Source organism: Chelonia mydas, chromosome 7 (assembly GCF_015237465.2).
Source record: "Chelonia mydas isolate rCheMyd1 chromosome 7, rCheMyd1.pri.v2, whole genome shotgun sequence".
In the NCBI taxonomy this organism is placed as follows: Eukaryota; Metazoa; Chordata; order Testudines; family Cheloniidae; genus Chelonia; species Chelonia mydas.
The window spans coordinates 62,798,663-62,813,202 of NC_057853.1; the positions used below are offsets into that span (position 1 = coordinate 62,798,663).

At 40.3% G+C, this 14,540-nt stretch overlaps 1 protein-coding gene across 4 annotated transcripts in view; it reads left to right on the forward strand.

The window, feature by feature from the left end:
• LRMDA (leucine rich melanocyte differentiation associated) overlaps positions 1–5,685 on the forward strand; it is a 938,688-nt gene extending 933,003 nt beyond the window's left edge. For 3 of the 4 annotated variants that reach the window (XR_006292079.1, XM_027829745.3, XM_043550614.1), the window contains one exon: positions 1,164–5,685. Coding sequence is in view for 2 of the 4 variants with exons in the window: in XM_027829745.3 (XP_027685546.1) it covers positions 1,164–1,243 (80 nt within the window). In the remaining 2 variants the exon portion in view is untranslated. The remainder of the gene's footprint in view (positions 1–1,163) is intronic. The other variant, XM_043550613.1, reaches the window with a different exon arrangement.
• The last annotated feature ends 8,855 nt before the right edge of the window (positions 5,686–14,540 follow it).

A 14,540-nucleotide genomic window follows, 5' to 3' on the forward strand; every position in this document is an offset into this window, starting at 1 on the left:
GTTACTAACCTGATGCTTTAAAAAAGGAGACAATAATAGGGATTAGCTTTAATCCAGCACAGCCCCTGCTTCCAGGGATTTCATAGCTTATTTGATGCTTATAATTATATTGCTACATTACATAAAGATTATTAAAAGAATACTTAATTCATGCTGCATGTAGGTGCCGCTAATAAGATCCCATTTGTTCATGTGGGATCTGTCAAATTTAAAGCCCTGCACAGTAAATGAGGATATTCCCTCCCAGTCTTTGTCCCTATACATAATGTTTTGTTTCCTATGGGCTGGGTGTTGGTGGACCTTGAGTGGATGAGCTAGATACTATAGTGGTGAGAGCTTTAGAAAATCCCAAGATAGATAGAGGGAGACAGAGAGACCCTTGCACATGGCTTCCTTGTGCAGGAGGCAATAATAATTTGACTGCACATGCCTTGGGGGGCAAAAGGAGGCATTGCCAGTACTGCCACAGCACTCCCATGTAAGGGTATTGGCCATCGCTGTATATCAGCTACCAGGAAGGACACTGTATAACGTTTAAATATGGCTTCCACAGACAATATGCCTTGCTCTCCCTTTACCATTGCTCTGGCTCGTAGAGCCATTTATATTTAGAAAAGGAGGGCAATGAGGTCTGGATGACCTTGGGCAAGTCACTTCACTTCTCTGTCTCTGCAAAGTAGGGATAATAATAATTACTTACATCAAAGGGCTGTTGTGAGGATGTCTGAACAGAGTTTTTTCATGTTTATATCACTAGATCAGTGCCAAGCTGTTGTTTGCTGGTATTATTTTTTTATCAATAAAACCATGTGGTTTAGAAAGATTCGTCCCCATATCCATATTTTGGAACAATAACAGACAAACCTACAACTCTATCCACAATGCCATCCCTACAAAAAGCAGTAGGGCGTGGATATGTGCTTAACAGGGTGATTCACAAAGGTACTCAAGTGTGTGTTTGCAGGGCTGACCCCAGTGCCATTAATTAAAATAAATTAATTTCAAATTAACATACTTTGCTTTCCGAGCATAGCTAGAAAGGCAAGAGAGAGAGCAGTTGCCAAACACAGAGGAACCTTCTTTTCCCCAACCTCAGTAGTATCGTTTCATTACATACATGCTAATTGCTCACTTTTTCCTTATTTGTTTTCTTTTCACTGTAGGTGTTCTGGGAAAATGTCGCTACATTTACTATGGGAAACATTCGGAAGGCAACAGATTCATTCGAGATGACCAGCTATAAAACAGCACCGTTCCATGCCTCTTTAAACAATCCACAAAACATGCACACAAAAAGCACAAATTGCATCTACATTTTCTGCGTGTAACTAAAGTCCTCCAGTACCTTCTGCTGACTTTGCCAAGCCTGTCAAGATCATCTTTCTGTCTTAGTCTGAGTAGTCACATAGAGATTGACATGATTGCCTTTAAGCAGGTCCCATCCACCAGTGTGACAGACAGCTGCAGCCAAGCACCAGGCCTGACAGGATGAACACCATGATGGATTGCCTGGTCCAATTGCTGCACACAGAAGAGCAAAGGTCACACCTGGGGCTTCAGTGAGCATGCTCAGTTGGTTTTAGCAAGAGCAATGCTTTTATCTAAAGTTTGCATGTTGAGTCAGAGAGGCTTGCAGTGTCAATATGATCATAAAACAGCAGCTATAACTGAAGATTTAAAAAGCCCTTCCCCCCGCCCCCCCCAAGTATTAGGTACTTAAGTTTAACACACACAAACCTTTTCAGACAGTGTTTATCACAAGTCAAACTTCGCAGTTTCCTTTGCTCTTTCTTTAAGAGGGTGGGGGATATGTTGTCAGCAATGTTGATATGAAAACACGTTAGCAATGCATAGCACTGAATCTGCATATTTTTATTGAAGAAAAGGGGTCGAAGCAGTTTTGCACACACAACTGAACCAAAGCATCCTATTTTTGATTTAAATCTCAAGTTTTACTACATCGTAGCATTCAGAAGTGGGGCCATTTTTAACATTGCAGAATATGTGACACAGAAGGCACACTGTTTAACTGTACATGCTTGATTATGGTAGTGACAGTTCTACTTATGCTTGGTTTATTTGACAAGATTTTTTTAACGTGCAGAGATTAGATTTAGAATTAAATGTTTTGAAAGGAGAAAGCAACAAAACCCTGCTGAGCATAGATGATATTTAGAGGAAAATAAGGTACAATTGTTTGTTTCATATCACTAACGTCATTGTTGGAATCTACATAATTTACAATCTTGCTATATATCTTAGTCACCTCCCTATTGTGGTCATTATTAATCCCCTATTAATACACATGCAAATTATGTAAACATGGCTTCCTGTCAACTTTTCAGTCACAAAATGAAAATCCTTAGCATTTCACAAGTCTTTTTAGCAAATGAGGTGAACGTGTTTGGAGCAATGACTCATTTCCTTTGTTACTGTGCTTCAAGTTCCCAAGAGTTAATACATTGTGTTTGGTGTGACTAGATGTCATGGGATTGACAAAGAGTATGCAGAGCCTTTCACCTCTAGGCTGCAATTTCAAAACCAGCCCATGATGGTATTGTCTAAGAGCTGTTACCATCTGTTGGCTATTTGTTGGCTTGTATGAAATGAGCTGGTGGTCTGTGTGACGGGTGACTCTCACAAACCTAAATACTTACAAGTGGCCCATATTTTGGCAATCTTCAGCAGATGCTGTGGGTGGAATGGGACTGGAGACTGATGTCTTTCTCTGCCAGAGGTAGTCCCTCCAGAAAATGATGAGGCACCTTGGCAGAGGAATGAAGGGAAACTGGCACTGCTACTGTCCATGTTATTTGCCTCTCTGGATGAACGGAAGACTTGACTCACCATGGCTGTCAATATGAAACTGCTAACCAGCGTTACATTTACTTTTAAATTTGAAAATAAAAATATATACTAATAGAAATATATTTAAAATATACAGGGCCCGGATCCTCAGCTGCTATAAACTGGCATAGCTCCGATGACTTTAATGGAGCTACACAGTTTCCATCAGCTGTGCATCTGGCCCCATCTATTTTAAATTCGGATCTGTCTCTGAGTCGGCTGCTGTACAAATTGCTGGGAAGTGAGTTGTGGCTACGGTAGCACAACTTCGCTTATGTCATAGTCTCTTATTTGGCTATTACAGATAGGAAACCAAATTCTGATTAAAAGGCTCCTGAGCTTTTGGGGACTCAGGAGGTTGCTTCTCTTGTGACATAAATAATTATTAGATTTCTAACTCAGTGACCAAAATAACAGCAAGTTGCCATCCTAGCTCATTTGTATCATAATATCTGTTCTGAATCATCAACTCATGTTTTGACCAAAGCATATTACAGGCAGCAGGGTGCTAAACCGAGGTGTCTAGAATAACCTACTGTCACATTCCGTCTGGTTGCATATACGTTCCTGTCTCTATCAAAGGCTTTAACCCTGCCTCAAACAATAAAAAACACTTGCAAACTGACCACATGCTTTTTCTCTTTTTTTTTTTTTTTTTCCTTATTTACTTTTTGTAATGTCAAAACCCTTTGTATCATTCTCAGAAATGTTTTGGAGGCAATAATATTTTTGGAATGAGATGTGACCAAAGATTTTTTTTTAGTATTAAATAGTATTAAATAATGTAGCAACTTTAAGTAAAGTTAGCTGAATTAGAACTCTCAATAAAATCCACTAGTTCTGTATAGTCATCTGAATAATCTTAACTATTACTTTTTTATGGCTATAATGTATTAGCATATTATTTAAAGACATGTGGGACTGTTTACTGCTGTCTGTGTTACATGCATTGCTGTAGCATGCAAGGTATTTCATTCTCAGATGTTTTGAACTGAAATACTGTTTCAGGGTGTGGCAAATCTTCTGGGCTCAGTCCTGCTGGGTTCTTTCTTAGGTGTTGATACAAACTGGGCCTGAGTCAGAGCTACAGGACTGGGCTGTAGGTTGTTCACAAGTTCAAAATTGTAATATGTCAATCTCTTGACAGGAAAGGGATCTAAGGAGAGATCCCCCGCCTCATCCGCATCAAATTACTCTACCTTCATGGTGGAGATTCAGGGTAGGCTAGTCCTAAAATATCCTTTTCATCGGGTCCTCAGTTTCTCCTTGAAGCTGCGTACATGCACAGCACACACGCATTTCCCCTTCTTCTCTTTAGCTGCTGCAGAGGGCTATGTCCCCGTGACTGAGGGCTGGGAGCATTTGCTGAAGCTTGTGTACGTGAATGTGCAGAAAAGCTCTTTGGGGCAGGGAGATTTCTTTTTGTGTTGAGTTTGTACAGCAGCTAGCACAAAAGGGTGTTGGCCCATGACCAGCACTTCTCAGCACAACCCACAGTACAAATAGTAAATAACAATGATGGTGTCTGCATCCTTCTCTCCTTTGTGAGGCTGTCCCTTCCATGGCCCTCCTAACCCTCACTGATCCCAATCTGGTTCCCAAACCCAAGGCCTCTGCATAATAACTCTGCCCATTCTTGGAATATCAGGACAGTCTCCAATAATGTAATTTTATGGGACAATTTGTTCCTTTGAAAACACTAGTTTGGACTGTAGAATTATTGATTGCAAATGTAAATGCTTTAATCACCTCCCAGACAGCTAGGAACAATCCTATTGTCCAGTAGCATGGGAAGACCAATACTTGGTCAGCAGAAGCTGCTACCCACCAGACGAGCTGCATTCAAAGCTGCATTCGAAGTCAGTGGGGGTCTTTCCTTTGGTTTCAATGGGCTTTGGATCAGGGCTCTGATGCCCTCATTTGCTGGTGTATCCAACTTGATGATGAAAATGAGAACCATTCTCTGTCCTCAGTTGCCTTGTAAATGCCACCAATCAGCCTAAGAAATATTGCACTGACATGCTGAACCAGCTATTTTCTAACTCCCTTCACTGACTCTGCTTAATCCAATACTGCACTTAAATGATGAGTGCACACGAGTGCAATATATATACCGTATTGGAGTAGGGGGCACAAATGCTTTTGATGAGCATTTACAAGGTTCATTGTGAACCAGTTTTGTTTTCAGCACTCGTCTGGGCTCTCTTGTCAGTAAGAGTACCAGGTTTTTTAAAGTATAAATCAGATTCAATCAGGGGCCAGTCTTTCCACCCTCCCATCCCTCTCAAGGCCTTGCAGCAGTGTAAGAACTGACTTTGCCATCTTTCCCAGTGCTGTCTGAATGGAAGCTGTGCTGTGCACCATATTTTGCCATTGTGTCTTAGCAGAGATGACACACACAATATCAAACTATTTCTCTTTTCCTTCCCCAGGCTGAAGTATGTGTGCACGCACCTTCTTGTGTACCCAGACAATAGGATAATAAACAAATCAGTTGCCTCTTAAACTCTCTCAGGGGTGATTTCTGAGGAAGTTGGAGGGTGTCAGTAAGTTATCAACTAACAAGTGGCTCCTGAACAGTTCACATGGTGATCTGCCAAGCTATTTAGAAAAGGTCGTCACTAAGCCACCAGGATTTAAAGATACGTTGCTTCTATGGAGTTACTACATTGTCCTGTAGCTCTGGCAGAACAACGAAGTGGGACAGCTGTATTATTTGTTGGCTAACCATATTTGGGAATAGGAGATGGGTGGTTTTACAGGGAACTGTTTCTAGCTGCTGTGTTTTGTTAATGTATTTGTGACAGTTATACTGAAAAATAAAATATCCAAACTGAAGTTTCTGGAGTAATGTATGTTTGTTCTTGGAGGGAAACAGGATCAGGGCCTTAGCTATAATACTATTAGAGTAAATGAGTAGGCTTTTTTCTACTTTAAGGACCAATCTTGCAATGCCTTACTTATGCAAGTAGTCCTTTTTCAAGCCAGCATTCCCATTTAAATCAAGGGGATTATTCACATGAGTAAAAGTTTGCTTTTTTTGAGCTCTTAATCTGCAAATCAAATATAATCCATGCAGGTCTTTGTGCCTGAATACTGGCAGCAATAAACTTCAATACTGAGTTCTTACCTTTAGATTTCATGACTTTGTGGAAAATAATGACACAGGGCTCATGTTCACTAGGAAAAAAACATTTTTAACACGTTAATTAGCTCATGTTATTTTAGACAAGGCAATGGCAGTTTTACCATACATTATCTGATTGCAGTAAAGATAGTTAGCATGGATTATTTTAACACAGATTAAAAATAATGAAGACACAGAGATTATTGTTAGAAAGGCAACCAATATTAGGTTACATTGGTGAAGTCTGACACACTGTGTTGTTAAGCACACTATAGAACGTCACTGCAACAGGTCAGGACTCACCACTGCGGTGCCTCCTGCTGGCCATCCTGGGAATTAGCGCTCATTTCACTGGAGCACCCTCCTCTAGTGGTGTCTCACCGTCGTAACTTCTGCTCCGCCTCTAAGACCCACGTCGCTCCCCAGACCGTGGCATCCTCTTCTGGATTTGGTTAGGTATACAGCCAGTATGGCCTTCTCCTGTGCTGCCATCCTTCAACCTAGGTGTGTTCCAGCAGTCCCTAGTAAGTGGAAGGCCCTGTGGGGCCCATAACTTGCTGGTGTAAATTAGAGAAACTCTTAAACTCAGAAGTGGCCCCAGGGCCAATGAGACTCAACCATTTCCCATGCTGTTCCCCTGTCAGCTGCCCCTAATGGAAACTGACAACAGCTGAGAAATCTGTGCCCTGATGTAGTTAAGGTTGCAAAACTGTTTCCATTATATTTATTTTTTTCACATGCTCATAACTTTCTGAACTATTCCAGGCTTCGTCCGTGTAAGAAACAGAAATGAAATTGTATTGAATGCTTAACAAAATTCCTTCAGCTGTTAAAAGCTGCACAATTCAAAATCTCAAGAAGAGTCAGGAAATGCAAAATGTAAGGTTCTAAGAGCAGCCTTAATTTGGCTTTGCTGCACCAGTACTTTCTGTTGCTGTTCTGTTTAAATCTCATTTAATATGGCCCTGATTGTACAAAAAGTGGACTCTTTCCCTCTGGCACTCCATGGGAGCACTGGCAGATCTCTCTGAATATTTGGGCCCATGATGAACTGCTTATCAGAAAATATACAGGAGATGTGCAATGCAGCTTAATCAATGTTGTTGCTGGAACCTGAACTTTTTCATTTCCTATGTGATTTTTAGAACTGGGTGGAAAAACTTCAATGGAACCATATTCTGCAGGAATATGCTAGTCTGTCAAAATCAAAATGCTTTGTGAAATCATGTTTGATTTCATTTTGAAGCAAATAATAGGAAAAAAGTTCCAGCACTGTCAAAAACATCCAGTTTCAACATTTTTGAAACAAAACATTTTGATTTTGCCTTGTGAGAAATAACTTTTCATTATATAATAATATAAATTAAAAATATCAAAATCAAACCAAAACATTTCAGTTTTGTCAAAACAAAATGTTACGGTTGACCTGAAACAAATTTCTTTCAGAATTTTCTTTTGGAGAGGAATTTCAAAATTTTCCAGCTTCATTCCTAACTGGTAAAAGAGCAAATTTCAAAATCTCCAAATGTTCCATACAAAGAAATTTCCGTTCTCCACACTCCTCTTTGTGATTTTAATTGTACACTGATGATTTTTGTGTGTGTAATTAGTGCTAAGACTTTGTCACTTTTACAAAATATGCTGTGGTTCCCTTACTAACACATTATGAAGTATTTATAATGCAAATTAAATTACTGTTGTCAGATCACGCAAACAGAGCTCATTTATGAAGCTGTGTTGCTCCTCTTGCATTGTTTTGCTGAGCCATTCATTTGAAGAGCTCAGTGATTTGCAAATTTTGTGATCCAACTGAAGCTATTGCATCCATCCCTATATTTTAATCCCAAATATTCTGTATTTTAGAAAACTGTCTTCATCTGGAGTTACTGAGACCCCAGCCATTCCTTTTCTGAATGATGTGAACAGGTCTGAGAGTGCACATATGCTTACCAATCAAAAGGGTATGCAATATGAGGTAAGGACAAGACATATACCCTGTGAAGCTGATGACTCCTGCCTCCACTTACCCAGTGATGACAGGCTTTGATTGCCCAATTGTTAAAATTTCAAATAAACTCCCTTGTGCTTTCTCCCACAAAGAGCTCCATGTAAACATCCACAAGGCCACCTCATTGTTTTCCTCTCTAAATGCCTCCTTAAAACTCTCTGTCATGATGGTTACAAAACATGGATTAATGGTTAGGCAGCTGGTGTGCTGTTATCACTGCTTCTCATGCTGAGTGATATTGTTTCATTGTCTTCCCCCGTCTGTCCATATCCATTGGTTGTATATGTTATACTTCGACTGTAAGTTCCTTGGGGCTGGGCCTTTCTGTGTTTTTACAGCATCCAGTACAGTGAGGTGCTGGTGAATGATTGGGGTTCCTAGCACTATGACAATGCTACTACTAATAAATTAAACAATGAATTGAAGGCTGGCGCCACACAATGGACACGGTATGTGGTATAAAATATGGAACTCCATAGGTCTGAATGATCCTCTATATTGTATACGTTATATAAAAATAGTATGTATTTATTATTTGCACTGTGTTAGTGCCTAAAAGCCCCCGCTGAGACCAAGGCCCCATTTGGATAGGTGCTGTATATTTACACAGCAAGAGACAGTCTCGGTTCCAAAAATTTCTCAGTGAAAATAGACAAGACGGACAAAGATTATGAGAGAGGAAGTAGCAGTATCTTCATCTTATAGATAGCTGCCTAAGGCACAAAGAGAGTACATGATCTGGCCAGGATCACACAAGGAGTCTATGACAAAGCAAAGAGTTGAACCCACATCTTCTGAGTCCCACCCCAGTATCTTATCTACATGGTTATCAAGACAAACTGACCATTATATAGTTTATTCATGTTGGCTTCCTATTCAGTAGCATATGCACAATTTTTTAAAGATTTATCTACTTGAAAACTCCCTGTTAGTTTCTTTTTAATTTGTACTTTTTTGGATCCTTTTAAGGTGGGTAGCTGTGACCTTTGATTTTTTTGTGAGACTCAGATAGGAAAGAGTTGGATGTCTCAGCTATGCAAAGTGTCAGCTCCTTGGCTCAACACATACTTATTTAGGTTAGTAAGATTGCCAAAAAATAAGAGTCTGAGTGATTGCGAACTATAGAGTAGTGTGATGCAGATTGCCATGAAGGCACCTATTGTACTGCTATGAAGTCATTCAGACTGCCGCTGCATTTATGGCAATTTACAAAGGATGGACAGTTATACTTTTTGACTTTTAAAGCTATTACATGTTGGCAAGCTCCAGAACCTAAATTGAGATCTGTTCCTCCAAGATGCTGATATTCTCTCGGGCTGAGGCAACACTGCTAAGTCTTCAGAGGAATAAAATGTGTTTGTGGTAAACCAACCCTGAAGGTCCTAAATTGACACCTCTTGATATTGCTGTGAAGACAGCTATTGCCTTCATGGCAATTCTCCGAGTGGCTCCCATAATTCTAAGTGATCTTTTCATTTTGAAACATAAATGCTAAACTCCCTGGTCTAAATAAATATTGTCAGCCCGATCCTACAGTCCTTGCTCAGCAAAACTCCCACCGAAATCCCACTGTTCACTTCAGTTTCGCCTCAACAAGGAATGCAGAGTCAGGACTCATGGGCCAGATTAACTGCAAATGGCACAGGGAGCTTTAGGGTGGGATTTTCAGAAATGCCCAGTGTTTCCATTGAGGGCAACACTCAGCGATTTTGAAAATTCCTCTTATAAATTATATCTTTCTGACCAGCCAGGCTCCTTTGCACCCACTGGGGGTGTTACAGCACTGTCCTCCCTAGTGTTTGCTACAAAGGAGTAAAGAGAAAGCTTTGGCTCACCAGGGACTCTACTGGTGAGAGGTGAGGTTCAGAATCAGCCTATTTTCCAGTGACCCTGGCCGTATCCTTTTCCTGGCCAGTTATGGCCCGCTGTAGCCAACCGTGTGGAATGGGGTTTGTGGGCATAACCATCTCTCCTTGGCAGACATTCTGGTGACAGGGACCTGTTTTGTATGGGCCTGGAATGAATTTCACTACATGTATCTGCTTTATGTGGTATGGAAGTTAGCACATTCGCGTGCCGTGATCTGTTTGGCTCTGCTTGCCCAGTTTGGGCAGGCTTATAATCTTTGCTCTAATACACCTGTCTGTCTGCATTGCAAACTGGCAGGCGCAGATTGAAAAAGAAGGGGGTAAATTTGATATCTTCAGTATTCTAGCCACGCAGCCAAGCTTGTTGATGGATGTTTGGACTTACATTTCCAGACATCAGTTTGCAATGTCAGTCTTAAGAGTCAGACGGTGAATTAGGTGACCACAAAGTCAGGGATTTTGGAAGTAGTGGTAGGTTACTTTAGTACTTGCTTCTGCTGCTAAGAGTCTCTGCCTGTGTCCTTGACCATTTCAATTGCCAGGTTATTGCTCTGACAGAAAGTGATGGCAAGAAATAGTTAAATACTCCATGTCTGTTTTGAGACTGATGTTTCTGCTTCACTGAGTGTGGCATAAAGCTTGGAATGCATAGTCTGCTTTTTCAGTGTTTGTACCTCTAGGTGATATCCTCCTTTAGACCTTGCTGTCCAGTCCAGTTCAGCTGCCTGGATAAGATATTTTTGCTTCTATCCCATCCACCTATTTTAATTTTTAAAAATTCTGTTCTGAGGGAAGAGCAAACCACCACAATCAACCCCACGGTGCTGAAGAATAGTGGAAACCATGATCTTCTCTTTCTCCAGAGATACAACACAGACAGTGGCAGTGAAGGTTTCCTCATGCTTTCCCACCTCATGGAAAGCCAACTCTAAGGATAGATCACAATGTCTTTGGAGAGACTCGGCTAGTATGTTGGCTGCAAAGAAAAAAAAATGTATGGCCGGATTCTGAGAACCACACTCAGGCTTGGTAGTGCCTCCAATGGAACTACTCATGCAGTAATTGCTACTCGACCTAAGTAAGGGTGTTAGTATCTGGCTCTGTATCCAGCACCATCATTATATAATGGTGGGTTCCTTTGTCTCAGATAAGAGACCAGAAGATGTTTTTGCACATTAAAGTAAAATACCAGCGAATAAGGAAAACTAACAAAATCAAACTACGCTGCATGGAGCCATTTCCAATGGGGTTTTGCTTTAGCCCTGAGAATGGAGTTTATCCTTTCCACAGATTTCTCTTCTTCAGACTGAAGTTTTGGCCATGTCATGGAGGCTGTCTCCCTCTCTCTGCCTCCCCCCAGCTGCTCTGAATTTGTGACCATTTGGGCCAATAGCTCTGAAGAATCCCAGACTCCTTTTTAATAAAGTCTAGCTTGGCCTCCATCTTGCACTACTACTTCCTTTCTGTAATAGTGAGATATTAAACCACCAGCCAACTATATCTGCTCACTGTAGTGCTACTGGGTCTCTTGTACGGAGATCTCACTTCAACCTCAGAGCCTCTCTGGTCTGCAAGGGAAGGTTTCCTAAATGAGATCTGACAGCTTCAGGAAACATGGTGTCCTTTATCTACTTGGGCACAAAGACAAGATCTCTGGTCATTAAAGAAAACAGACAGATGCATAAAAACACACACTTGGGAATGTGTGTAGGAAATGGAAAATATGGAGGCATGAAAAAGACACAGCAGGCTGTTTAAAAACGTAGAGAGAAATATTTTTTTTTCTAACACAGTATTTTAAAATCCAAAGGCTCGGTGAAAGAGAAAGCCAGGGCAATGCAGGAAATGAAGTCTTAAGAGGACAGAAAAACAGAGGGTCTGATTTTCATGTACTCTAAAGACCTCTTTAGACCAGTCTGGCAGAGTAAAGGGGTCTTAACTGTAATTTATGCCCACTTTAAGGCCCCTTTACACTGCTAGAGGAGTGTAAAAGGGTCTTACTGTAAATGAGAATTAGTCCCAGAAAGTATTTCATAAGCACTATTTCTTCCAAACATTTATAAAGCAAAAGACTTAAAATCATTTATTTTGGCATTTGCTGTTTAGAAATATGCATAAAATACCCAGCACTCACATTTCAGGAAAACCATTTGAATGAATATATTTTCCATACCTAACACAAAGAGCTCTGAATCCTCCTAAAAGTTACCTTTTAGGATGGTGACTCTGATGGACTTGCCTCTGGGGGTGTTGTCAACCTGAAACTGACCCTTTCTTAGTCTTGCTGACAACTAGACTAAGGTTTCAAATCAGTATTTTCACAAGCCTTCAAGGAAGCAGATATTTTTAAGGACAAACTAAGTCGTGGTCATGGCACATTCACAAAACATCATCATCATCTCAGCATCCTTGACTTCTTAGGAGAACCGCATCTTGGAAAATGTTTGTAGTTCTGGGTGGATTGTATTCATATGTTTAAATGCATAAAAAATACTGTAATTGCAGTGTTGGGGATGTGAGAGGAAGCTCTCAAAAGCAAAATAATTCCCACAGTTAAGTTTCTTTTGGCTACGTTAATGCATCCATATTGCACATGCTGTATATTTTTCCAATACACATTAGAAACAAAAATACAGTCATAGACGTCTTGTTTGTAGTTTCAATATAGAAATTCTTTGCTGGCCTACCTCAGGTCACAATGGCAATTCTGTAGACTCACCTCCATTCCCATTTGGGACCCTGTGGTAGCTGCAACAACGTCTTACATGGAATTTAATTAAGGAAGTGTTTATGTATTTTTAGTTGTCTTTTAATTCAGTGTAGCGTCTAAAAGTAAACAGGAGGAGTCTACAGCCTGTGAGCAGGCAGCTCTGAGACCACTTGCAAGTGTTGTGGAGCACACGGCTGAGTTTAAGAGATTCTGCATTACAATATATATCTACTTAAAGGGAAAGATGTATAAAGAATCCCACATATTTGTAAGGTGGTTGAGTTGACCCTGCTCAGGTAACTCCCAGCTTAAAATACTTGACCACATGCTCTTACGTTAACACTAATCTTGTTAATTTAATTTCTTAGGATTTTTGCAAGGCAAAAGCGGGAAATAATGCAAAGAAAATCTGTAGACAGATCTTCTTGTCCATTTTACAAGCTCCTCTGATTTTGAAAATTCTTTCAAACAATAAATGTGCACCTAATTAGCTACTATGTTATTTTTGTTTCTATGTTTACCAGGTAAGCAGACATGTGTAGACTTAAAGGAATTTTCTAACACACTTACTTGTGATGCAATTTTCAATGCTCATAACTTTGGAACCTTAATTTAGAATTTACAAGCTTTCCATGTTATAGGTGTTTTGTATTCTTTAGCAGCATTGTTCTTTTAAGGCTTTTTTCCCAAAGGGGTTAATATTAGGTCAGCTCAACCTTACCAATTTTCTTTTACCTGGGAATTGTTTTCAGAAATTCCCAAGTAATGAAAATTCTGTTAAAGCTCATAGCTGCAAATGAGGACACAGTTGCTTCATTTCCTTTTGACAATGAGCCAAATTTTTCCCAGGTGAAACTCCATTGATTTAACACCATTTGAACTAAGTTACGCTGGGGATGAATTTGGTCAAGTGTGAGATATTTTTATTCATCTTTTCTTTAATTTCCTTTAGCTTAGCAGTCGAGTTAGGGCTGGTCAGAGTATTACAATGCAAGTTGAGGGGAAAACAAAACCTTCTCTGTTCAAGAGTAATTTCCTTTTTAATACCCTAATGATTTAACCGCCATTTATAATGTGTTTCAGGTAGCCAAATTTCTACATCAATTTTGGAAGAAAGCTCACTATGCAACACTTCAGAGCCTCCTTGTTTGGCTACTTCCCAAACCAGAAAATCACCACCTACCTTACAACAAAAGTATTATAAAGGGCAATGGAAATGTCAGAGCACTAGCAAGTAATCCCAGTAAACAGTGCTGTTATCAACTGAAACTATACTACAGTTAGCGTGATCTACACCAGTTACCCGCAGCCTCAGCCATTCCTTCCAATGTATGCTAAGCTGCAAGGTATCACAATGGGAGGGTACTGAATGGGTCTTCTCTGTAGCTACTGCTTTCTGTACCTGGAGCTGTGAGAGTCTTGGGTGGTTTCTGTTCATATGATGTTTGTGCCAAGCTTTTTTTCAGTTTTGGTTATTGTGGGTTCTCACCCACTGAGTTTCAGGATGAAGCAAAAACTGGAAGCAAAACTCAGCCAAAACCACCACTGAGCTGTTCATGGTTTTCACCTGAAATCATAAGTGAGCCCAAGTTCGCTGAAAGGTTAGCAAACCTGGCCTGGATGTCGAGATTCGAGCAACCCCTTCCCCTCACCCCTGAAAAAAGATCAGGCTGTTTGGGTTTCGTGATGAAAGGCTTGAACAGCTCTAGCTAGACCCTCATTTTCCATGTCCAGATAAATGTTTTTTCAGCTCTATTTATGAGGCTTAAGAATAAAAACCTACCAGCTGTTAATGTTAATCACAAGTTTATAGCATAAGCACATTCTGAGTCTTATCCTGTTCCCATTCAAGTCAATGACAAAACTCTCGTCAGCTTCAGAGCGGCGTTTACAAAGTGCAGGAACATACACGCTATTCCAAAATGGAAATGGGGGTCTCCTTGAACCAACAGAGCCATAAATTAGGCAATATGCCGAGAG